This window comes from Chrysochloris asiatica, unplaced genomic scaffold (genome assembly GCF_000296735.1).
Source record: "Chrysochloris asiatica unplaced genomic scaffold, ChrAsi1.0 scaffold00015, whole genome shotgun sequence".
In the NCBI taxonomy this organism is placed as follows: Eukaryota; Metazoa; Chordata; class Mammalia; order Afrosoricida; family Chrysochloridae; genus Chrysochloris; species Chrysochloris asiatica.
In genome coordinates, this window is record NW_006408533.1 from 18,072,397 (window position 1) to 18,098,796 (window position 26,400).

Consider the following 26,400-nt stretch of genomic DNA (forward strand, 5'->3'; position numbering starts at 1 on the left):
ATTCATTGGGACCAGATTGTAGATTTGTTTAAAGGTTTGGACTTTGTCTGAATTGCATTTCTCCAAAGGGATTGTGAAGAAATTGATAAAATTAAAAAATATTTTTATTGCATAGTTCGAAACTACCAGCTGTTCCATGGTAGAAAGATAAGGCTTTCTGCTCCCATAAAGATTTACAGCCTCAGAAACCCTGTACAGGGTCCTTATGAGTCGGAACTGTCTCCTTGACACATAACAACAACAAGAATACATACTGTATATACATAATTACATCTTTTGTAAACATACATACATATGTGTGTATGTTGCTGAACTTTAATACTAAAATCCAGACTGGAAGGAAATACACATGTACTGTCCCTCTATTATATAAATCAGAATCACAGGATGGCACAAATGATTACAGGGTTGACCCTTTAAATCTACCCTGTGGTGCCTTAGAAGAAACTATTGGTGATCTCCTTTGGAAGATCACAACCACTGAAAACCCTGTGGAGTGCAGTTCTTATCTGAAACACATGGGGTCACCATGAATCAGAATTAACTTGATAACTATTTTGGGGGGCTGAGTTTTGGTTGTATAACCCAAGTTCCTCATGTGGTTATGCATAGTGAGGACTCGGGTTTTTAAAGTCTGGGAGAACATTTAATGAACTGTTGGTTTCTGATGCCCTTTCAGCTCCATCATTGTCTCCTGTACAGTTCTGAGGGGAATAATAGAATGACATTTAGATGGTGTTGAGTTGGGGAAATGCTGCTTTGTGAATGTTTGTGTATTGAGTGATGCTTTAGGTATGTTTTAAAGGATGAGCAAGAATTAGAAAAAGTGGCACAAGGGCATTCCTATGGGGGAAGGGTTTAATATATGCAGTAGCATTTTATTTTCCAGGATCTGCAAACCATTGGAGGTAACATGAGTGGAAAAGGAAGGCTTAGTGTAGATACTGATGATATCCTAAGATTGTCGAATCTTGTGTTGATGTGGGTAGACTGTATCTTTAAAGCTGAGGTACAGTACTGCTGCATTTTAAGCGAAGAAGTAAGATCAGAGTTGTGTTTCAGTAAGCCCTCTCTGGGAGCAGCCAGGAGGATGGTTGGAAGAGAGCAAACTGCTATGAGGGGCCATGGCATCCGTTTTAGGGAGAAGTGTTGAGATCAGGAGAATGGAGACTAGGAGGAGGTCATACGATGTAGGGAATACACCGTTTGCAGGACCGTTTATATGTTGTCGTTGTTGTTGTTAGGTGCCATTGAGTCAGTACCGACTCATAACGACCCTCTGCACAACAGAAAAATAAAAGGTATCTAAATTGATTCCCAGGCAGTTGTTGACCCAGACTCACTAAACTTTGGAAGTTTTAAGTTTGAGGTGTCAATGGTTAAATCAAAATTCCCATTGTCAACTGGATAGGCACTCTGGAACCCAGATGTGGAGTTCAAAGTCATACACGTAGGTGGTGATCAAGGCTTATGTCCTGGAACACAGTAAAGTAAAGTAGAGTGAGCAGAGAAGTGAATGGGTCAAGTTCTGGGAGAGGAAAAAAAAAAAAGACAAACGTATATATGTAATTCTGTTCTCAGATCTGAAAAAGTATATTCTATTTTCTGATCTTTATATAAGGTTTCAAGTTACTGGTTGTTACTATTTGGATGTGGGGTAGCTTACACCTTCCTTTCAGAACCTGTAGTCCAAATTAACATGGACTATAGTTGTGGCCTTGAGTCCTGATGTAGCACTGTGGGTTAATGTGCTGGACTGCAAAGTTGGTTTGAACCATAAGGTCGCTGGTTCAAGCTTACTAGCCACTCCTTGAAAACCCTGTAAAGTGTTGTTATAGGTCAGAACCAGCTCAACAGCACTTAACAACAACAACATAGTTGTGGTCCAGATATGTCTCACGTGCCCTATACTAATGTGTCATCAAGTCTCCTCCTAGTGTATGTGATGGCTTTGGAGTACAGGCCTGGATACTGTAGGGGCAATGGGTAAGAGTTGGTGGACAATCTGGGCACATAGATTACAGTGAAAAAAGCTATTGGTGTTCAGCAAAGAATCTGAAAGGATTTTTTTTTTCCTCTCTCAGTCCTTAGAGAATAGGCTTTTAAAAATCTTTTTTTCCAGTCATAAAAGAATTATCATAGGCAGTGGCAACATAGTATAGTGGTTTAGCCATGGACACTGGAGCTGGCTACCTTGGTTCAAATCCTGGTGTATTAGCTGTTTGACCCTGGGCAGTCTTCTTAACCTCTCTGTGCCTCGGTTCCTCATCTGTGAATGTACCTACCTCATACATTCTTGTGATGATTAAATAAGTGAGGTCTGTAAGGTGTTAAATAGAATAAACGAGTGGAGGCAGCTGTCCCAGGGAAAGCCCTGCAGAACTGGAAGAGACTGGGGCACTTTTGGGACAGATATGGACAGCTTCAGTGCCTTTTGATCATTCTGGTGGAGCATTTTTCCTGAAGACATAGTAACTTAGCGAGGAATTCAGAGACAATTACCTCACACTTTATGAATACTCAATTACAGTATTCACATTGCCTCAGAGAAGTAATATCATGCCTGAGGGTTTAGTTTCCTCAGCCATGTAGTTCTGCTTTCATAAACATGACATTAAAACCTGACCAGAGAGGAGCTCCACAAGGAAGTGGCCAGTCAGGTATGTCTCTCAGGGTTCCTGGACTGGGGGTGGGAGGGGGTGGGAGCTAGTGGTGGGTGGGTGCGTGTGGTGGTTACTGTATGGCTGTATGCCAGTGGCAAGCCTTCCGAGGTAAAACACAAAAAAAGTCAGAAAGTCATTACTTATAAAGCGTGTTACTTGAGAGGATATTTTTCTGTTTTTTTTCACCTACAACAAGTTTTGTAAAATTGCCTTCCAAGTAGAAGGGTTGTTGTTAAATACCCTCAAGTAGAAGGGTAAATAATATTTATCATGAATGTGGAGAAAATCGGTGAAACAAAGATAAAGTACCTTTGAGAATACCTTTATGTTGTTATGTGGCCAGGGTTTGGGTCCATATTTCACAATTGCTCGTAGCTACAATTATATGAGCAAGCCACCACATCTCTACAGAAGAAACCTCTAGTATTGAGCATGTACAAGGTGGCTTCAAGTGGTTCAGAGAAAAGTTCTGTTATATTTAATTCCATTTTCCATTAACTTCTTGAAGCCCCCTCGTAATTCAGAGTAACCTTACATGAGGAGACGTCTTAGTCATTATTGATATTTTATATGAGATTTGACCTTACAGTTATTGACCTGGGTTTGATGAGGCAGGAAACCTAGCTCATGGGAGAATATGAGCTCCATTCATTTATGTATTTATCCAACTCATATTTTCTTATATTCTTGATACTGGGGATACAATGGTGGACATGGTTCTTATAACTTGCAACCTACTTGATGAGAAAGACAATGTGCAAATAAACATCACAGCAAGTAAATATTTATAGCATTGGCCAAGGGCTTTTGAGGGTTGCAAACAGGGCTGTATGACAGGGAATGACAGTGATATAAATAGATGCCCTTGAGAACTTGCACCAAGGGTTTGTGTAAGAATAGTCATTAACTTCACCTGTAATAGGAAAGATTGGGGTTCTGCTAGATAAAGAAATCATGGCATACCTGTGCAATTGAAAATTTTTTAAATGAGCTATACCCGAAGTTCCTACATCTGACTGCTGACTTCATTCACTCGCACAGGTATGCTGTCTTTTCTTTATCTAGTTGAATCCCAATTCTTTCCTATTACAAGTGAAGTAATTGTCTTATCAATTTCTGTATCTAAAAAGATTTTTAAATAATATATTTGTATATTATTTTTACATTCTGGAAATTTATCCACCAACTTTATAACAGTAGTTATGTCTAGTCAAAGAGGACTCAACTTGATCAGTAATATTTATACTTTTTTCAAAGGAAGTATTGTTGTTGTTGTTAAGTGCTGTGAAGTTGGTTCCAGATCATAATGACTCTCTATAGGGTTTCCAAGGAGCAGCTGATGAGCTTGAACCACCAACCTTGTAGTTCAAATAGATTCCTGCAATTGCATATTAAATTCTGGAAATTCCTTAATAAAGAAAATAGTGGGATGAGGTTGTCTGAGAAACTCTCTGGCATTGAGGCTGAATCCTGAAGGAAGAAAAGAGTGGGTTTTGGGAGAGTGGGAGAAGAACATCCCAGACTGAGGGAATACCATATTCAGTGGCAAAGGGAGGAAGGCTTGTTGTGCCTGCGTCATTAACTTTGAAGTCGAGAGGCAAGACTACAGCATGTGCATGGGCTGAGAGGCTGCCTGGAGAAGGGAAGTTGAGTTGCAGTCAGCAGGGTCTGGTCCTGCACAGAATCTGGTACTGGTTTGGCATGCTGGGGTCAGCTGTGCACATTTGAAGAAGTGCCTGACTACCCAGTGGGTAAAGATTGGAGGTGAGGGAGAGCAGAAGCCAGTGGTTGTTTCTGCAGAACTACCAAGAAAGCTTAGATCAGGCTGCGGTTCTCAACCCTGTAACATATCTAAAGTTACTTATCCTTGGAATTCTACCCCTGAACAGTCTAATAGACTTTTTTGAAGATCAAGCCTGTGTATTCACGTTAAAAACAAACAAACAATATATCTATTGATATATCTTGAGAGTGAGAATCACTGGTTGCCATTAGCCCTGGAGAACTGTGGAAGGTTTGAGTCACACATTGAGAAAGAATCAGTGGCTCTTGCTACTGATCTTGAAGGTCCATCTTTCTAGACCAAGCTAAGCCTACACCTGTTTGGGACCCAGTGGAAACTGAGACTGCAGGACAACGTGTGGATTTCAGATAAGCATTTAGTTCCATTGATGATGATTTCAGGAGATAATCCAAGCCCATTGCTGTCCTTTTTTCTCTTCCTGGGACTCCTGGTGGGGTGCTGTAGGATCAGCACTGAACTGCAAACTACAAGGTCAGCAGTTCAAACCCACCAGCTACTCCTCAGAAACCCTATACAGGGTCACTGTGAGTTGGAATCTACTCAACGGTACTTAACCCACAATAACGTTACCACCATTTAATACAATTTGTTCCTCATTGTATCTCCACCAGCAGATGGTCAGCGAAATAGAAAATAAATACTACCCAAACAAGTCATGTGGTCACCGCTGGTAATTTGGAGGCATGATTTGAGGGGGTAGAAAATAGACTATGAGGTTGGTGTGAAGAACCTTGGCTGAAATGTAAGATTTGGTGTTTATCTGTAAATGTCAATTATCCTATACTTTATTACCATATTGAGTTGGTTGTGGTGTGGTGAAGTCCAATGCATATGAAAAGGCAATTAGAAGTTCCAGAATCAAACTGAATCATGAGTTAGAGATTCCTACACACTAAAACGTTGAAACATATTTGGTCTCTTTATTCATGGTGATGAACATTTGACATCTTCTTCTTTTTTAAAAAAAATTTATGTTTTTATTGTGAATTGAGTGATAGTTTACATGGGAGAGCATCAGCTTTACATTCATCCTATCATATTTCATTTCATTGCAATGATTACAATCTCCATGCATCATCATTCAACAACATTTGCTTCCAATCTCTCTCTCTTTTTGCTTTTTGTATGTACACCAAAGCACTCAGGAATATATAAATATTCAAACAAACTTCCCAGCTGCCAGCACACAGCCCCTCTCCCTCCTTCAGTTGAGAGTCCCCAGCTGCTCCTTCTCTCCATGTCATCATCTCTGCCTCCATCTCTGGCATCACTGCTTCTCTGGATAGGGTCCCACACTCTGCTCTTCTCCCTTGATGGTCCCAGGGTCCTGGACTGCAAGATCAACCACTCCCCTCCTTTTGTTACAAAACATTTACTGTTACATTTTCAACATTCACAATCAGTCCTGATAACAATTATTCACTATTGAACCACAAGAGTCTTATCCCCATCTCTCTTTCACCAGTCCCATCTAGACAGGTTGGAAACCACTCAGTAGAGATTCTACCTTCCCCCGCACCCTCTGAAACTAAGCCCCCTCTTGAAACTTTGGAAGCCAGTCACTTTATGCTTTTGTTGCCCTCCCCCCCCATTTTGGGTGTCCAGTGTCTAAGTTGCCCATTCCTGTCAACCCAGTGTACAGAGAGGGTGAGAATGATCCTTGCTGTAAAGATTCATTCCCTCTTTTGAGCTACTGCATACGTAAGTATAGGTCAAGTTTATCAAACTGTAGCAGATTATACTTTTTCCCTCTTCTTCCTTGTTCTAGTTGAGTTCTGATCATCCAGCCATTGAAGCCAGATCAAGTGGGTACTATCTGCAAGTATGGACTTTCTTGTGTACCTCCCTTTCCTTCATATCAACTGGACTCTTGACTCTCCACTTTAGTCCTCTGTGACTATGTCCATGTCCGTGGGCTCAGGAGTTCCCAGGTCTCGCTATACTGCTTGCCAACCAGGTCTTGATCCAGGTTGACAGAAGTGTATTGAACGTGGTGGAACTTAGCCGACAGCTTCATTGCTGTTTTTTCCCCACTTCCCCTTATCGGTAGGCCAGTGTGGTCACTAGCAAGATTACATGCCTGCTCATGCATTCCCTTTGAGTCTCAGGTTTGGAATGGGTTGTACCCTGAGGGGACTTGATGGTTTGCCTTGATGGCTCCCCAGTGAACAACTGGCTTGTTCTTGTAGTAGTCAGTCAGACTGCCATTATTGTTTTTTATTTTTCCTGCTGGTGGTTCCTTTAAGAAGTATCTTCTGTTCCTTTAGCTGCTTCAGGCTGGTCTGCTTGATATCTGCTTCTTAAATATGCACAGATAGTATCTCTTTCATTCCCAACTAGGGGTATTTCACACTTTAATATCTTACTCTTCCCATTTGTCAAAACCATGGACACTAGAATGTGAGTGAATTAGAAGTGCCATTATGTGAAACATGTAAAAGCACAGTTGACAAGAAAAAAACATATTAGACTAGTACTCATATAACTTCGGTAAGCAGGAAAACATGTTTAATGCCCACACAATTTTGTTTCTATAGCTATAACAGACCATCAGAGCTGGAAACTCCCATTCTATTTTTACTTTATTGGTGAGAGAAGAAGCCTCCAGGAGGGTTCTGAATTGACCAAGCTCTCAGGACCAAGGCAGAGCAGACCCAGGACAGAGTTGTTTTCTTCTCCCATCGCATATTCCAGAAACCTCAGCCTGGAATTGTTCACAAGATCCCTGCTCTTCCCAGCAGTTCTTAGGAGAATTGCAGTCTGCCTAGCTATTCTGCTCTCTCGGAATTCTGAGAGACATTTAAAACAATTAACTGGTATCCACTGCTTGTTTTGTTAAGTGCAGTCCAGTCAATTCCACTCAGGGTGACACTGTATACGGTGTTTTCTTTTGTTTGTTTTTGTCTTTTTAAATTTTTTATTGTGGATTAAGTAAAAGTTTACAGGGCAGATCATCAGTTTTACATTCAACAAGTCATATACTTTGTTTCATTACAATGATTATAATCCCCTCCATGTACTATCAGTTAACAGTATTTCTCTCTATTCATTTTAGCTCTTTTTTTTCTTTTTTTTTTTTCTCTTTCTTCTTTAAACACTCAGGCATATATAATAATTTACACCACCAAAGGGCAAATTCTGCAAGTCTGCCTCCTGGCTGCCAGCTCTTAGTCCCTCTCTTCCCATGAATCTAAAGTCCTCAGCGGCTCCCTCTCTCCATGTCCCCATCTCTGCCTCCGTCTCTGGTGTCACTGCTTCTCTGGATAAGGTCTTGCATTCTACTTGTGCTTTTCTCACTTGATGGTCCTAGGGTCCTTTGTTTCTGGACTGTCAGATTAACTACTTCCCTGTTTTTGTTATAACTTCTACCTTTATAATTGTGACAGTCACAATTAGTCATGATAGCAGTTACTCACTATTGAATCATAAGAATCTTGTCCCCATCTCTTCCCACCAGACCCATCTAGACAAGAAGAAAACTTTTCAGTGGGGACTCATTCTTTCCCCCCACCCTCTTAAACTAAACTCCTTCTTGAAACCTTGTAAGCCAGTCACTTCGTGCCTTTATTGCTCCCTCATTTTAGGTAGCCAATGTTTAAGTTGCCCGTGCCTATCTACCCTGTGTACAGAGGGGATAGCATTGATACTTGATGTGAAGACTCCTTCCCTCTCTGTTGGTATTTAGGGTCACTACCACCATGAGTATAGGTCAAGTTCATCAAATTGTAGCAATTTACCGTCGCTTCTTTGTCAAAAATTTTTTTGTTTTATCTTCCTCTAGTTGAGTTCTGCTTATCAAGCCACCGAGGCTAGGTCAAATGGTTACTATCTGCAATTTTGGGTGTTCTTGTGCATCTCCCCTAACTTCATATCCATTGGATGCTTCAATCTCAGCTCCAGCCCTCTGTACTTGTCTATGGGCTCAGGTGTCCCCCAGGTCTCACCATACATCAGACTAACCAGCTCTTCCTCTTTTCTCTCATCTCCAGGTTAACAGGAGTCTATGGGACATGGTTGAACTCAGTCCCATTTCTTCATTGCTGCCTTTCCCCCTCTTCCACTCACTCGTAGACCAATGTGGTTGCCAGCAAGCTTACATGCCTGCTCAGGTTGTTCCCTTTGAGTTTCAGTCTTAGAGGGGGGTATTGTCCTAAAGGGACTTGATTGGTTGCCTTGATGGCTTCCCAGCAAACAACTTGCTTACTCTTTTTTGTATAGGGTTTTCAAGGAGTTGCTGGTGGATTTGAACTGAAAACCTTGCAGTTCAAACAGACCTTGTGTTCGAGTGCTTATCCTACAGTGCCACATCAGGATTCGTTGCTTAAACTAAAGTTTTTCAAAAATGTATAATCAAGGCACATATACCATATTGAGATATTTCTTCATCTATAGTTATCACTGGGTTTATTTGCCTTTACATTAGAAGAAACCTACAGCCCAGATACTGATTGTATTTTTTCCTACTGATGCTTGTACTCTACAAACTTGAATTCCATTTCATTAAACCACTCTGTATTTTCAGAAAAAACAATATGCTAACTTTAGTGGTATGTTATTCTAAAACAACAATAAAATAATGACTTATGTATTTGGTCCTGGACAGTAATCCAGCTTTGGGGGCCAATTTGATATCCGTGGGCTATACTTTATATTCCTGCTAAATTTGACTTTGCTAGAGGCATAATAAATACTTTCCTGTCTAACTTTGGGTTCTCACCATGGAAACATCAGAGCAACAGCTGAGCTCTGGTAGATGTCTTTTCATTCTCTTGGCTGGTAAAAATCTTTGAGGGGAGCATTGTTTTGTTATTTGATGGATAACAAAACTTTTTAAATGAAACCATTGCTTCAGTTCATCAGGAATTTGTCTTAACTGATTAAGATCATTAATTGGACATTTTCTAATCTTGTCTTGAGCCCCTGGTAACCTAGAAACAACCTAACATTAACAGAAAATGTGAGTCACTATGAAGCTAAATTCAAGCTGCAACTTAGTGTTCCTGAGCGCCAAGCAATTACCCATACAAACAGAGCCCAAGGAGCACGTGATTGCCTTAAATTTATCAAAATATTTCTACAGAGTATTTTATTCATCTAGTTATAATTCTGTTTTATAGAATTAAATGGGGCATTAATATATCTATGTGTTATCTAAACCTTAAGACCATGATTTCTAACCAGTTGTCACAAATGCCAAGAGACTGAAACCCTTGACCCTTGTGGCCACCAGGCAGATCTGAGGTGAATAGACCCCTGAGCCTTGTCTTTTTGCCCTAGTATGCTGTGCACATGGCAGCATTTGTCTGTGTGAGGACAAAGAAGCAGCCTCAGAAGACTATTGCTTAGAAGGAACGAATCAGTGATAAAACTGGTTTAGATTCTGTTTCAGTTGCATGGGTAGCCTGGCATGGTAGAAAGGACACTGGGCTGGACATTAGGGGACTAGCAAGTCATGTATGACCTTGCCCTCTCCTTATCCGTAATCTGGGGAGATTAGACAGATCATCTCTAAATCCTGTTCAACCTTGTTCTTTGACCATCCATAGTGAGTGCCTCAGCATTTGGCCCAGTGTGAAGTCAACAGTGCCAAATAACTACAACAGGTAGCAAGAACTTAGTAGATGAACCTGCAGGCTGGGTCTCTTGAAGAAACAAAGGGAGCAACTCCAGGCAGGCGATTACAGATAATGCTGTCAAGAACAGTGCTGTACTCAGACCCTGGTATTTGTTTACTTCTCAGATCATAGGGAGGGTTTCTCAGGTTCAGCACTATTGACATTGGAGAGTAAATAATTCTTTGTTGTGGGGAGACCCTGTGTATTTTAGGATGCTGAGAAGCATCCTTGGCATGCATCCACTGGATAATAGTAAGAATCTCTCCCTCCCAGTTGTGACAATTGTAAACTGTGTCTCTGTTGTTACTGTTGTTTAGTGCTGTCGAGTCAGTTCTAACTCATAGCGACTCGGTATAGGATTTCCAAGGAGTGGCTAGTGGGTTTGAATCACCAACCTTGTGGTTAGCAGTCTAGTGCTTGTACTAAATCACCACACCAGTACTATTAGATATATACCTAGGGCAGTTGTTCTTAGCTGGACCACTGGACCACAATGTTGGTGGTTCAAACCCATCAGCTGCTCCTTGGAAAAGCTATGAGTCTAAACTGGCTGGATGGCATTTAATAACAACAACAGTAATATAAAATTTGAGCCCTGGTGTGGTTGTAGGATTAGTACCAGACTGGTAACCACCAGGTTGACAATTCAAACCCACAGGTCACTCTCAAAAACATTATACAGGTTTGCTGTGAGTTGGAACTGACTTGATGACACTTAGCAAGAATATGAATATTTAACTTAGGATAGTGCCAATTATTTTGCCAAAATGGTAAAATCAATAAATATTTGGAGTCCTGGTGTGGTGCTGTGCAATCATCACTGGACTGCTAAGCACAGGTCAGTGGTTCAAATTGGGTCACCATGAGGTGGAACCAACTTAATGGAACTTGACAACGAGAACAACAATCAGTAATGTTTAAGAGCCAGTTGATCTCCAAGGGGATTTCAAGAAGTTCATTGAAAAAGTCCATTATTTTTCAGTTCCGTTTTCCCATGGACTTTTTGAAGTCCCTCTCATATGTCTACTTTAGTATTTGTTATTATCAGACTCCTTAATGTTTGCCAAGTAGTTAAACAAATAGGCTCCCACTTTGGTCTTGATTTATAATTCCCTGATATCTAGTGAGGTTCAATATCTTTTCATAAAAGTTTATTGGCCACATTCACATATTCATATAGTTTTTTTCATTCTTATAGCTGTTTTTTATTGCCTTAAAAAAAAATCCACTGTTCTATAGTCTTCGGGTGAGTTTATATCCATTATCTGTATTGTAAATACCTCCTCCCACTTTTATTTTTTACTTCTCATTCTGATTGCTTGGGTCCATTTAACTTTGTTTTAAATGCTTGTCTTGTGCTTTTGAACCAACTCAGCAACATCCAATTTTTGTTTGTTTGTTTGTTCTGTGAAGCCTAAGAAATGTGTTATTGAACCCCAAACTTGAGAAAATTTCATTGGCTTTGATGAAAACCGTGCCCTGAAAAATTGGGCAGGTTGGAGGCTTTTAGTTTGCTTTTCCGACGTGAATAGGGATGACCTGAAGTCTAGGGTTGTTTATGATGGAAAGGAAAATACCTGACTGGTTCAGAACAAGCCTGAGCCCTGGAGTTGCTGTTGATCAATTAAAAATAAGCAAACCAAATGCATGTCAGACCCCTAGACGTATTTGAAGGCCAAAAGTCAAACATCCAAAATTCCGTAGCACAAATATAAGTAAAATTAAGTTATACTTTAAGAGAAAATCTAACTTAGGGAAAATGCAAAATTGTCTGGATTAAACCTCCATTCTTAAACACTATTACATTAAAAAAAAAAAAAAAAATCACTCCATTGTACTGATTTTATCATAGGCTGAAACTCTACATAAAATTCAGAACAGACAGTCCTGTGCTGTAGGAGAGGACGTTTCCTTCTCCTCGCAGGGCAAGGTCAGAGCTGTGACCACAGGACCTCCTGGAACTGGGCCTCCCAACTGCTGACTCTGAGTTGCTATGCTGCTTGCCCTTGATCCTAACCAGCCACTCATGATAGCAAGGTTCTGATACACACAAGTCAAGTGACAATTTATTGTGGGATCTGCGATTGTGTTAACTGAAAAACAGTTCATCACTTACCGCTGATGGAGGAAAGTGTTAATATTGAGTATCAATACTCAAGAAAACAGGGGAGTAGAAAATCTCCTAGAGCTGTCTCCTGGAGGGAGTTTTTATAGTGATTTCAGGAGGTATGAGATAGAGGATTTCAGGAACTCTGGTGTCTGTTTAGTCAAGGCCCTGTTGATCATCCTAGCCAAGCTGTCTCACTCCAGCTGGCACCATTAATCTCCCCAGGTGGTGGTTTTCAGTGACCATCAAAGATGTATGATTGTTTCTGTAGTCCTTGGGGCAGGGTTTGACTAATTAAAGAAAAAGAAGTGATTAGTTTTAGAGAAAACCCTTATGATGGTGGATGGCCATTGAAGACCTATTATATTGCTTTGGCTGGTCTAAAAACCCTTTTAACACTTTGGGGTTTCTCCTGTGCTGCTTCAGTTGCTCCACCCAAATAGGAAACAGCCTGGGATGTAGGTCAGGATAGCTCTCTTCAAATATCTGTAGGACAGTTACTTGGAAGAGAGAGATATAAAAAGAGACAGTTCATATAGGTGGGCATTGGCAAAGGGAAAGTATTGCTGTCTGTCAGTGGGAGGATGCTTTGCAAACTACTGGACCCTCTTCCTTAGTGTCTATTTGGGATGTTTGAGAAAAATGTCCTTAGAAGACACTACAGACATTGATGAGGAAGATGATTTTGATAGTTAATAGCCAAAATATACTGATTTGCCTACTATGTGTCAAGCCTTCTCACAGTGTCTTTACATATTTGGCTTGTATCTAGCGACTTTTCTAAATTCATGTATTAATTGTAAGACTTTAGATGGACCTTACAGATAACTGTCCTCCACTGAAAGACATAGGCAGCTTAAGACTTCGGATGTTCTTCCAGCTAGTCATCTCTCAGGGTCCCAGGAGAAATCCCCAAAGTGGCACAGATTGGGTCAACCTGGTCCAAGTAGCCAACTTTGCAACTCCCCAAGCCACATTTCTTGAGAATGAGAAAGTGTTCACCACAAAGGATGTGAAGTCCATGCCAGATTGGCCTGAATTCAATGGATTCTCACAAAAAGGGATTCAGTAAAGACTTGAGGACTCTGTGATTGCTGTAGGAGCTGGTTGCCACCAGCAACATTCACTGGATGATTCTGGATGGAGGAGGAAAGCCACCCAGGAGGCCTGTCCAAGGCCAGAAGCTCGTATTGAAAGGAGACAGAACTGTGGCATCCTGCAGTCTTGGCAGAGGAATTTGGCCCATGCTGGGTAGTGCATCTTCATGCCACATTGTAAAGTGTCCCATCTGAGAACTATCCTCTCTCTCTCCTAAGAGATTTAGTGTGCTTTGTTCATTTCAGCAAGCTGTATAGATTTCTCTTTGTCTTCCTGTGTGTCTGTAATGCTCATCTCGCTTTCCATCTTGTCTCTATGTGCATTTCTCTTTTCCTGGCCTTGTCTCAGGGTTGAGGAGGAGAAGGAGGAGGAAGAGGAAGAGGAGCAGCCAATTACAGAGCCCAATTCAGAGGAAGAGAGAGAGGACCCTGCTTCCTGTCAGGGCGAGGACAGGTACCGAGGGCTGGGCCCTCCTAGGCTCACACTAAGTTCCTGAAGCACCTTTTTTTAATCAATAGTTTGCAGCCACTTTGTAGTAAACCCCTCCCTTCTTGTAAGTTGTCCTGGTAAACCATTACTTACCCTGTATACAGAGCCATAGTGACTAGTTCTGTAGAAATAACTGAGCATGCTTTCATTAGAGAATGGCACTTTTATGCAAATACTGCCTTCCTATACCACACTTTATGGGAAATTCATCCAGTGGGTTTTCCCCTCACTGTTTCCCCACTCCCTGAATGCTTTAATTCAGTCAGATTCACAGTGACTAAAAAGGTATTCATCTCTGCTCAGAAAACGTTAGCCCTTTCAACAATGTAACACTACTAATTCCATGTGGCTCATCCAAACAGTTTTGCAAACCTAGTAGTTACTATATTCATGACTCAGATTCATTTTTTACCCATATACACAAGTATATTTTTCAGTTCATGTAGCATAGAAAAAATTCAGCGTTTGTTTTCATACCCAGAAAAACTAACCTAACTACTCAGTCCTTTGAGGAGTTTATTGTCCTCTGCTCACCTTAGCACTGGGTGTTCTTTCTATCTTGGACAATATAAAGAGACACAAATACTCTGAACCTTTTCAATTTTGTAGATATCTTCCCAAAATGAAGTCTGTGTAAAATTGATCATAGGTAATTTTCATTTTTAACCTACAATAATCATAAAATTTAATGGTTTCTTTCACTCAATTGATTGATCATGGCAAGTTGACATTTTTACTGTTTGTGTTTTCCCTACAAACAAGCAAGCCCAAAAGGATCTCGGATGCATTAAGTAAGATCTTTCTAAGTTGATTCCATACTGTCATTGCACATGTTGTTAAGTGCTGTCGTGTCAATTTCCGAGGAGCAACTGGTGAGTTGCAAGTGCCAACCTTGCAATTAACAGTCCTGGGCCCATTAATGTGTATATTGTTGTTAAGTGCCATCAAGTCGGTTCTGACCCATAGTGTATAGGGTTTCCGAGGAGCAGCTGGTGAGCTTGAACAGCCAACCTTGCAGTTCAAACAGCTTTGTAATCTGGTGCATTAACCCACAGCGCCACACCAGGACTCCTTCAGTGTGTATAGCAGTTCTCCAACAGATCCCTCGGATACTGAGGCTCACACAGTGCCCAGGGAAGGTATAACGATAACTGACAAACTAAAGATTGCTTACTCCCTCTGGAAATTCCTGTTAAAAAGTCAGCTGGGTGGGTGTACAGAGAGAAAAAGGAATAAGCCAGTGGCAGAGAATTAGCCACACAAAGAAGGACAGAGAACCAGCATTCAATAGAACCCTTTGCCCATGCAGATCTTTCCCAATTGGGGGTGGTAATTCATTAATTGGGGGTGATGATTCATTAGTTTGAGGTGGTGATTCATTAGTTGGTGATGCTCTGGGTAGAGGGGGCCCTGTTGAAAGTCCCAAGTAGGGCTAAAATTAGCCACAGGAAATTATGCAGACCATCCTTAAATACATCAGCACCACTCTAAAGGTGCTGAAAAGTGCAAGCACTGCCCACCCACATTAATCCTTAAGCCTCAGACACCTACATGGATCTGTACCTACAGAGCACATTGAAGACTCTTCCTGGAAAGGGAAACCTTCAGAGGCATACCTGTTATGCTGTTTTTGCCTAGGATTTTTATGTACATAGGTCTTCCTCTCTTGAACATGTCTCTGACTACACTGTTGCTCCAGGGCACCCTTGGTCAGAGATCGCAGTTAGGTAGTTCCTCTGTAGGCCAGGACTTCATCTTGCAAGTGCTCATTCACTGACCTTGATGCATAGATAGGTGATCTTCGTTCTCTGGGGTAAGCCTTGAAATTGCGGGAAAGATCTGCTCTTAATTCTGGTGGTATTTTCAGCTCACGTGTACTAGGTACAGGGCTGGGCTCTCTGCTGGGCTTAATTCTGGTGGTATTTTCAGCTCACGTGTACTAGGTACAGGGCTGGTCTCACTCGGATCTGCCCACCACCCAGGGAAACAGGGTTGTCCTTGTCCTTATGTGCAGGGAGGGAGAGCACCAAATATAGGGTAGGAAAGGAAACAGCTCTGTCTAGACCCAAATGGGCATGGCTGAGAGGCATTCCTACTTATTGAGCACAGTTCTTATTGAGAGATTGCTGCTGTTTTGACAAAACTAGAGTTTAACATAAATCCTCAGGTTAGAAAGGTATGTGATGACATATCTGAGTGATCTCAATCCAGTCCTCTGAAGATGGAAGGTTCTCTGACAACAACTCTGGCAGAAATTGGCCCGCCTGAAGGGGTCTGGAAATAGAAACTCTAGGGTTTCAGGGTGGAGATAGGCTCTGGGAAAAGTCTGAACTGGATGAAATGTGTCATCTTCATCTTGGCCTCTCCTTTCCCCACTCTTTATATACCTTGCTGGCATTTCTTTTCCTTCCCATTTCTCCACACCTGCTTTAATCAAATAATCTGAAAGCAATTCAATGCATATGAAAGTATATAAGCCTAAGTACAGGGCTTTGTGGAATACTTCTTCTTAACAGGTAGGTCAGGTCTTCTGTTTCACGAAACCGAGGCCGTGAAGCTCATATTGTGGAGAGTTAGAAACCAATACAGCCAGTAGGGAGAAACCTGGGGAGGAGGGGTCGGTGTGTGCAGAAGGGACCTTGGGAGCCATCAGATTCCCTCACAAAGGCCAGCATATGCTCGGAGCCAGCCTGGTCTGGAGAGACGCTTTCTTGCACTCTGAAAGTGTCACCTCCCAGATCAGCACACCCAGGGCATCAGGGTTAGCAGACCAACGCTTTTGGTGATGGGCTGCACTTGAAGAAACTGCTGGACTCTGAAGCAGTGGCCATAACAGTAGCAGGTTTCTTATGTGTCTTTTTCTCTTTCCTAACCTTTGCTCCTTTCTCCCTTTTCTTTCCTTCTTTCCTCCCTTCTGGTGGACCTCTTCTCTGCAGCGAGCCCAGCCCTGTCTCAGAGCAGAACCCTACCACAAAGCATGATGCTCCCAACAGGCCAGCCCTCCCAGAATCCCAGAGAAAGCAGCTTCCTGACAACACTGCAGTGGAGAGCCCCTTGGGCAGTGGGGCCTCAGGGCCTGCCCTGCTGCTACCCCCGACTTCTCAGACCACCTCCACTTCTACCTCCACCACAGCTGGCCCCCTAAAGGCATCACCAACAGTGGTAGAAAAGCTGCCCTACGTGCCCCACAGCCCCTTCCACCTCTTCTCCTATGACTTTGAGGATTCTCCCTTATCCACCAAAGAAAAGGACACAGAGTCCCAGAAGGAAAACAGGTAGATCTGGTCCTCATGGTTAAGGGATAAGTGTTTGTGCTGCATGCATCCTGGGGCATGTCTGTGTGGATTTTAAGCAGAGAGCAGTTGAGGCAGAGACATGTCATGACCCCTGACTAAATGCCATGCAGAAAACTGCCCTCGGTCTGAGCTAAAGAGCTCTTGTTCTAATCCAATTAACAAATGTTGTAAAGTGCAATAGAGTGGGTTCCGACTTATAGTGACCTTGTATAGGGTTTCCAAGGAGTGGATGGTGAGTTTGAACACCATTCCAAGGAGTGGATGGGTGACTTTGTGGTTCAAACTGACTTTGCAGTCGAGTGCTTTATGCTAAAATTCCAGACCAGGACTAATGGGTTTTAAAATAAAAATATTAAAAATACATTTGATCTGTCAAAGTCTCTATGTCTTGAGCCCTTCCTTCTGGTGTGGGAGCTTTGACCTACGGAATACAACAAGGTGTTTTGCTATCTTTGCTTGCTTGCAACATTTTTAGTGGCGTTTTCCTTTCTTTCACAGTTCCACTGATTCCGTCCAGTTGAACACACATTCTGCCTCTGAACCTTACAACTTTCGGTCTTTCTCTTCTAATAGGTGGGTGTCTTTTCTTTTTTTTTTTTTTTTCATTTTTAATTTCCTTTTTATTTTCAATAGATTCCTGTTTTATAGTCTAATGTATGTATTTTACTTTTTAAAGATTGATCATTGCTTTCCATAAGATGGCTAATCACTGCAGTTTGGATCACTTTGTGGGAATTCTTTCCCAGAAAAACTGATTCACTCTGTGCTCACCAGATCCCAGGATGCAGGAGCAGTGGGAGGCATGCAGATCAGTACTCCCCAGGGAGTCTTTGCAGACACTTGTCTATACCAGCTGTTCTTCATCGGCATGAATGCAGATCTCCCGGCCAGGTCCAGACAGAGCAGAGAGGGTTTGCGTATTTTCAATATGCAGTTGTTCAAAATCAATAATTAGTAGTTCTGACATTCATGCCCATCTTTGAGTAATGCAAGCTAATGCTGACTGATTGAGCATTTATGATGAGCCAAATTTGATACTTTCATGAAATGAATAGTTGTATCCCTTAATGCCTTGGCGCTGTGGGTTAGCGCACCAGACAGTAAAGCTGTTTGAACTGCAAGGTCAGCAGTTCAAGCTCACCAGCTACTCCTTGGAAATCCTATATAGGGTCACTATGGGTCAGAAATGACTCAATGGCACTTAATAACAACAACAGCCTTAAATGCAGGTTCTACTCCCAAGCCCATTGTTACCTAGTCGATTCCAACTCAGTGCAGAGTAGAACTACATCATGTGGCTTCCTAGGAGTCCTCATGCGGCACCTCAGGATAATGCCCTGAACTGCAAGGTCGGTCGGAACTGCACAAAATTGGCAGTTCAAACCCACCAGCAGCTCCTCGGAAACCCGTTCCAGGGTTGCTTTGAATCGGAACCAACTTGATGACATTGAACAACAACAAATCTTTACAGAAATAGATAACCAGGCTCTTGTGAGGTGGCTGGTGGATTTGAACTGCTGACCTTTGGACTGTCAGCGAAGTGCTTAACCATCAACCACTATGCCACCACAGATGAGGAAACTGAGGCACAGAGATGACAAGTAACTTGGTTAAAGACACTCAAGTGGAAAGTAGTTTCAAGCCCAGGCAGCCTGCCCCAGAGTCTGATTCTAACAGAAATGATACAATGTGCTGCCTTTCTTTCCAGCAGTCTGTCCATCACCCTGCCTCCTGGTAGGGCTCATCCACACAATATATCCTAAGACAAGGCCTTCACCTGGCTGCTCCCTGCTAGAGTTCTCCCAGCAAGTCATCCTTAGTGAGATACTCATTGTCCAAGTCCTCTCTGTAGAATCATCAAATATTTCAATCTTCATCCATCTGGCCCTGAAAAAGTTAGGGGTTCCCACTGCCAATGTGCCAGGCAAGAAGCTGCACCTTGTTTTGAGGGAAAATTTATAGGACCTGGACCTGGAGGGCAGCTCATAAAAATGACCTGTCTCTCCAAGAGTCAGGCTTTCTATCTAATAAGTGGAGGGAATTCATCTAGAACTGTGGAGGGGGTTCTGTTTTGTGGCTTTCTTCCTATACACAACCTAAAATACTTGAAATTTCCTTCAAAGTTTTAAGTAGGCATTCTCAAGTTTTTAATCAGAAGTTTGAATAGTTGCAAAGGATGCAATTTGCAAATTTCATACATATCCTTTAAATGAACTGTTGTCAAAACCATGGGACTGCAGATTTAACCAACGCCTACATAGACCTAATTGGCAAAGCCGTTGTCAGTCAAATGAGACCTAATTTCTGTCAGAAAAAGTCTTCATGTTTTGATTCAAATGAGCAAGCCAACATGCATCCTGGAGAGAAACATCTTACTTCTGGAGTCTAATTCACCCTGAATAAACAAACAGTTGAGAGCAGCTGCCAAGTCAACCAGTAATAGCAAAATAGGTGGGCAGACAGAGTGAGGCAGGAGACCATGCTCTGAGATTTTCTCTCAATTTTAAAAAACAACCACCACCTTCTTCCTCCTTAGAGTTCATTTATGACATGTTCCTATCCTATTCCTTTGCTCCTCAGCCTGGAGGTTTTCGCAGCTGAAGGCAATACTCCACAACTGCCATTCAGTTGAGAATGCTCCTTTTTTACCCCCATAAAGATAAAGTGAAGGCAATTAAGGAAGGGGAGGCAGGAAAACAGAACTGGAAGACCCCAGGAGTAGCCACAGGCAGAACCACTTTAAGGAAAAGCAATTATAGAACGTGAGGAACTGAAATTAGCTCAAGTATGAACACTTGTAAACTCTCTCCAGGCGTCTTACAGGACTACAATTCTGGGATTGCTGTGACTTCCACAGAATTCGTACAGAACACTTCTAACGTGACTCTTACTTCCTCCAAGAACAATGTCTGTGTGCCCATTAGCAGCTGACAACTTCATCTTTCTCAATAGGGCATTGTAAGCCCACAGTGCTGATCTGAGACTTCCTGGTGATGATCTTACAGCGTCTGATGAGGCATTCGTGGGCCTCAGGTGCCTCTAGCTTGGCCTTATAGTCACAGGGATGGGAGCTGTAGATACATGTAAATAACCTAAAGGGATATACACATAAATTGAGGGGAAACTACCACATGCTTACAAATGAGAATTGACTTCAATTTAACTTATCAAAGTTTAAAATGTTTATGTCATTGTTCTGACAGGAATTTAAATACTGTACAAATATTATCTGTACCTATTAAATTCTCCGATGTCCCCTCCCTGTGGTTTTTGTGGATCTGTGTAGTCACAGATTTGATTACTCAGTGGTCGACTGCAATTGAATACATTTGTAATAGAGCCCAACCACTTAGTCATTAGAAAGAGAAAAAAGAAAGAAAAAAAAAATTGAACAGTAAATTGTTTGCTCTAGTTCGTTTGAAATTGAGAATGAAAATTGAACAGGCAATAATACATTTGGACTAATTGCTTTGCCATAAGGAAAATCAAAAGAGGGGAAAACACATTATGCTTGTTTTAGTTCTGCAACATCATTTGCACATAATTTTAGCAGAGTAATTCTGTTAAAACAGTCTGTGGATGTCCACTTGGGCTGGAAGGGGATTGTTTTAGATGCTTTACTAGAGTACCAAGCTGAGAGACCAGGCAGCGAGGTGGAAACAGTCTGGGCAGAGGGGGCAGTATCAGGTGCCTAGTCTGTCAGAAGCTTCCAGAAGCCACGGGTCACAGCATTCATCCCATCCTGCATCACAGTGCTTCCTGCCCTGCTTCTGTCCCTCTTCTTTGCTTATTAGTTTTTTCCTCCCTTCTCCGCTTCTTTGTGTATGTGCTTTTTTTTGTACTTTATATCCTTTGCTTTTCTACCTCTCTGCAGCTTATATTCTAAGGGTCCTCTTGAAAAATCAAACCAATACTCACGGGAGAGAAAAGTTATAAACCTCTTGGACAGATGGAGGGTCGGTTTTTAAAGAGAAGAGAAAAGGAATGGCCAGAAACCAAGTCCCATGAAGGTAGTATGTTAGCACAGGAGGATGATAGGGACGAAATTGTATGGGCCAAAATCTCCATCTGCCTGGTACTGAGCAGATGCCTGGCACATGATACCAAAGAAAGAGGGAGAGCCAGGCCAACCAGAGTTAGAAATAGGGGATACACTTGGGGGAGTCCTATAAATTATCAATATAGGGTACATTTGAGGGTCATATAAATAAGGAGCTCTGGTAGTGTAGTGGTTACGAATCGGGCTGTGAACCTTAAGGCCAGCAGTTCGAAACTACCAGCCACTCCGCGGGAGAAAGATGAGGCGCCCCCATAAAGATTTACAGCCTTGGAAACCCTGTACAGGGTCGCTATGGGTCGGAACTGACTTGACGGCACTTAACAACAACATAAATATTTTATTATCCATTATAATAATGCAATTTGTTACAGAAGTCTGAACTCCACGTTTTAACATCTTTTCCTACACACAGTTTTTTACTTTTGAGAATACATTTAGAGTTGTGTTCAAATGCTGTAGATAATATTATATCCTGATTTTTTTATGTTGTCTTACAAAGAAACAGCTTCCATGTTATCACTTCCCCAAATCAGACATTACTGTAACAAGTAAGTAATGCACCATATTCTCTTAGCTGTTCTTGCTTTACTACTTGGTTGGATAGGTCCCAGGTTTTCACCGAGATCTAAATAATGCTCCAGTTAGATTCCCCAGAGTGGGCTTACTCTGTCAAAGGATATACCCATTTTGAAGGCAAAATGCTTTACAGAGGTCTACCAGTGTTTAACTCCACACTGTTGATAAGTATTTGATCTGGATTCATCATGTGCAGGGATGTCTTTGTGGACATACACCGTAGTGACGCGAGCTCCCAAACACCCAATACAATGTCCCTCACCAGTTCAGGGAAAGACATGAGTCCCACCCTGTATTGAGTCCCACCCTGTATTGAGTCCCACCCTGTATCTGTCTAGGCTGAGTGACGAAGCTCTCAAATCTCCTTATTTGTATTTATTTCTAATTGTCCATCCCCTGTGCAAAGGCCTCATATGATTTGTTCTCCAGGGGTGAGTTAGATGGTAATAGCTGAATAGAAACTAGTAAGGGACATCTAAAGAACGAGAGGAGAGGAAGGAAAAAACCCTCTAAAATTTTACAAATCCTGAAACTTCCAGTTGCCATCTTGTCAGTCCAACTCATAACAACACTATAGGAGAGAATAGAACTGCCCCACAGGCGTTCCAAGATCTTAATCTTTACAAAAGTAGATGGCCGCATTGTTCTTTCATGGAGAGGCTGATGGGTTCGAACCACTGATCATCAGTTAACAATTGAGCACTTAACAGCTGTATCACCAGGTCCTCTTCATTGAAATTTAGTGGCTGTAATTTTGGTTCAGGGAAAAGGCTGGATGAAACAAGAGTACATAAATCACTAAAAGGCAGGCCAGTCCGGAAGATCCTGGAGAAGTTTTCATTGATTACACAATAGGGTTACATTTAATGAATACAATTGATTAAAAAATACCTAAAACTGCCTTTGGGGGTGGGGGGAAAGGAAAGGTGATTCTTTAAGCAGTCCAATATTTTCAGACCTTTTATGAAATTAACACCAATTGCAGCTTCAGGAAAGGCAAGGAAAATCTTCATGGTTTGAAAATAATTTAGACTCAATTCATGTCAGCAAATAGTTGTGTTATTGTTACATGCCATCAAGTCAGTTCCAACCCATAACAACCATGTATAGGGTTTCTGAGGAGTGGCTAGGAGCTTGAACCACTGACATTGCAATTCAAAACGACATGGCAGTCCAGCTCATTAACCCACAGTGCTACAGCAGGACTCAAACAATAGTTATAACATACATTTAAAATGACAGGAAATAGGACATTTTGTTTAAACCCTTTTTCGTGAATCCGCCTGTCTAATGATTTCAGATGGTGGATAAGTTCTCTAATAAGAAGTCATCAAAACAAAGCAGTTAATAAATCTCTTTGAGGAGAATAATCCCTAACACTGTTAGCATTTCAGACCTGCTTTCTCTTGCAAACATTAAAATGGTTTGCTACATTTTACCCATGTGCTCATTTGTATTCTGTCTCTGTCTTTCTCCCAACTTAAACTTCTGCACTCTTCAGATACAGCAGCTTTGGCAACAACTCTTACAACTCCTCAAGACCCTCTGGAACTAGTGTGCCCACCACCCCTACATCATCTCTTTCGCCCCCTCAGGAGGCCAGGCTGGACAGGTGGGTTTTACAAGATGCACACTGATGTCTTCACTGTCCTTGAGTAAGAGCAATCATTTGATTAAGATTGGTTAAGCAAAAGGTATAAGTACAAGATACAGTCTAAAGTATTTTCCTTTAGCAAAAACAGTCTGAACGCAGAAAATGTTTTCTCTTCTTTTCAACCCTACTTATCTAATAAATGCATATTTTATTAGAGGTGATATTTTATTGTTATTATCTCATCTCCTTATGCATACTTTCCATAGAAAGTATAAAAATTTATTCTAAAATATTTCAGTGCAAATGTTTTGATTCATCCTTTTCAGCTAGCTCTGGGTCTTACATCAGCTCTGTAATTTGCATTATGCACGTCAGTTTTCACCTTCAGCTATTAAATCTATGTAAACCAGGAGGTTGTGGGCCCATTAAGGTGTTGTGCAATTAGTCTAGGACCTACCAGAACAGAAAAGAATTGTATGGGTACACGGAAGGAATTTAACTTGGCATGAGTATTAGACCACCAGAAATGAACTAATTATTACTCCTGGAAGCAAATGATGCATTACAAGGGAACAGTAAGAACTGTAATTTGAGAACAATTAAAAAATTACCTTTATATGGCCAAGTGTTGAATTAGGAAATAGATGGTTAGGGTTAGGGTTCCAACTCATTTGTTGTTGGTGGTGTTAAGTGCCGTTGAGTCGATTGCGACCCATAGCGACCCTGTATAGGGTTTCCAAGGAGCAGTTGGTGAGGTTGAACCACCAACCTTGCAGTTCAACTGGCTTTGCAGTCTGGTGCATTAACCAGCAGCGCCACACCAGGACTCCAACTCATTTGTTGTTGGTGGTAAGTACCATGAAGTCGGTTCCAACTCATAGTTACCCTGTGCAGGCTTTCTGGGGCTATAAATCTTTATGGGAGTAGAAAGCCTTATCTTTCTCCTGTGGAACAGCTAGTAGTTTCACACTGCCGACCTTGAGGTTAGCAGCCTGATTTGTAACCACTATGAGCTACCAGAGCTCATTTAATCCCTAAGGGTTAAATGCCAGTTAAACCAACCAACCTATACCTGAGAGAGTTGTTTTGATGAGCAAATACATGGAAGTAGCTCGATGAAACCCACTTGTAGAGCTTATGGGAGGAGGCACTGGAGAGGATGGTGAGCTCCCTCATACAGATCCTGTGGGACATCGGACCTGGTAAGGAATGGAATGGAATGTAGAAGATAATAGGATGTAACTTTTAGCAGCTCATGATTCACCAAAAATCTAGACATGAGCAATTCGTGGAGACATTAGCCTCAAACCCCAAATTTAAAACAAATATGAGTGATACTTCTTATTGTGATTGTTTTAACAGATAGGACAGCATCAGATCTCATTTACATCCATGGTCCTATAAGGTTATAAGACATCCTGATGGGAGAATGGGATGTAGGGGAAGTACTTTGCTGCAACTCTGTGGGGAAAGGAGGGAGGAGTCCCAGCACCCTTCCTGTGCTGGGGAAGTAGGTAGAGAAGAAAGGGAAGGGAACTGGTGGGGGTGGGGCCCTGAGGCTGATGGCTGGACTGGGAACACATGGCTAGGGGAGGGGGCAGGGACCAGGCAACAACCACGCAGGAAGCATGGCAGTGGAACCAGAGTTTTCACACAGTCCCTCGGGCATGGCTGCAGCAGCACATATCCCAAGTGATCATCCTGCAGGCTCTCTTCTATAGCTGGGGGCTTCAAAGATTGTGGGAAAATGAAACTAAAAGATAATGAAATGTTTCCACATTTTTGAAGCACCCTTGTGTATAATATGGCTGGTGTTCACATAATGTCCGAATTACATGCTGTATTTCACAAAATATATTGTGGGTGTTAAGCAACACAAACCTGGTGTCTGAAGCTTGTTTTGCTTGGAGCTTTTGGCCATTGGAGGTTTGGTGGGATGTAGAGCAAGCAAGGTTTCCCAGCCCCAGGACGAAGGGGTATCAAATGAGATCAGCCATGTGTCACAGCTGATTTCTGAAGTGATATGTAACCTTTCAGTTGGAGTGCCAGTTGCTCCACTGTAAGTAAGCACTGAACTGCAAACCACAGGGTCAGCAGTTCAAGCCAACCAGCTGCTCTGTGGAAGAAAGATGAGGCTTTTTGCTCCTGCAAAGATGTACAGCCTTGGAAACCCTATACAGAGTCGCTGTGAGTTGGTGCTTAATAACAAATAAAACCTTTCAGGGTAAAACTTAGCTTCCACAGCTTTGAGTATCCCTGGCTAGACACCTGGGGACTCAATTTGTTGTTGTTAGGTGCCATGGAGTCAGTGCTGACTCACTGTCCAATCCTAGGTCAACCTCAATATTATTGCCACGCTTGATCCATCTGCTGGGAGTCTTCCTCTTTTTCTCTGACCCTCCACCTTACTTAACATATCCTTCTCCAGTGACTGGTCCCTCCTGACAATATGTCCAAAGTATGAGAGACGACGTTTGACCATCTTGGCCTCTAAGGAGCACTCTGGCTGCTCTTCTTCCAAAATGGATCTAGTGTTTCTTTTGGAATGCATATGAGACTATTGAAAATACCATAGCTTGGGTCAGGCGCACCTTAGTCCTCAAGCTGATATCTTTGCTCTTCAACACTTTAAAAGGTCTTGTGCAGCAGATTTGCCTAATGCAATACATCTTTTGATTTCTTGATTGTTGCTTCTATGAGTGTTGATAGTTGATCCAGGAAAATGAAGTTCCTGACAACGTCAGTCTTTTTTCCATTGATAAGAATGTTGTTTATCAGTCCAGTGGTGAGGATTTTTTGTTTTCTTTACATTAAGATGCAATCCATACCAAAGGCTGTGCTTTTTGATCTTCATCAGTAAATATTTTAAGTCCTCTTCACTTTCAGCAAGCAAAGTTCTATCATTTGCATAGCTCAGGTTATTAATGAGTCTCCTCCAATCCTGATGCCTCATTTTTCTTCATAGAACCCAGCTTCTCGGATTATTTTCTCAGCATACAGGTTGAATAAATATGGTGAAAATATAACATTGTTGCACACATTTCTTAATTGTAAACCATTCAGTGTTCCCATTTCTGTTGGAACAACTGCCTCTTGGT

At 41.8% G+C, this 26,400-nt stretch overlaps 1 protein-coding gene across 3 annotated transcripts in view; it reads left to right on the top strand.

The window, feature by feature from the left end:
* FHOD3 (formin homology 2 domain containing 3) overlaps nucleotides 1-26,400 on the top strand; it is a 633,930-nt gene that overhangs the window by 449,234 nt on the left and 158,296 nt on the right. For 2 of the 3 annotated variants that reach the window (XM_006835080.1, XM_006835081.1), the window contains exons 11-12: nucleotides 13,259-13,276; nucleotides 23,210-23,320. In XM_006835080.1, the coding sequence (XP_006835143.1) occupies nucleotides 13,259-13,276; nucleotides 23,210-23,320 (129 nt within the window). Of the gene's footprint in view, nucleotides 1-8,175; nucleotides 8,193-13,258; nucleotides 13,277-13,642; nucleotides 13,741-16,712; nucleotides 17,052-17,570; nucleotides 17,646-23,209; nucleotides 23,321-26,400 lie in introns of all 3 variants that reach the window. The other variant, XM_006835079.1, reaches the window with a different exon arrangement.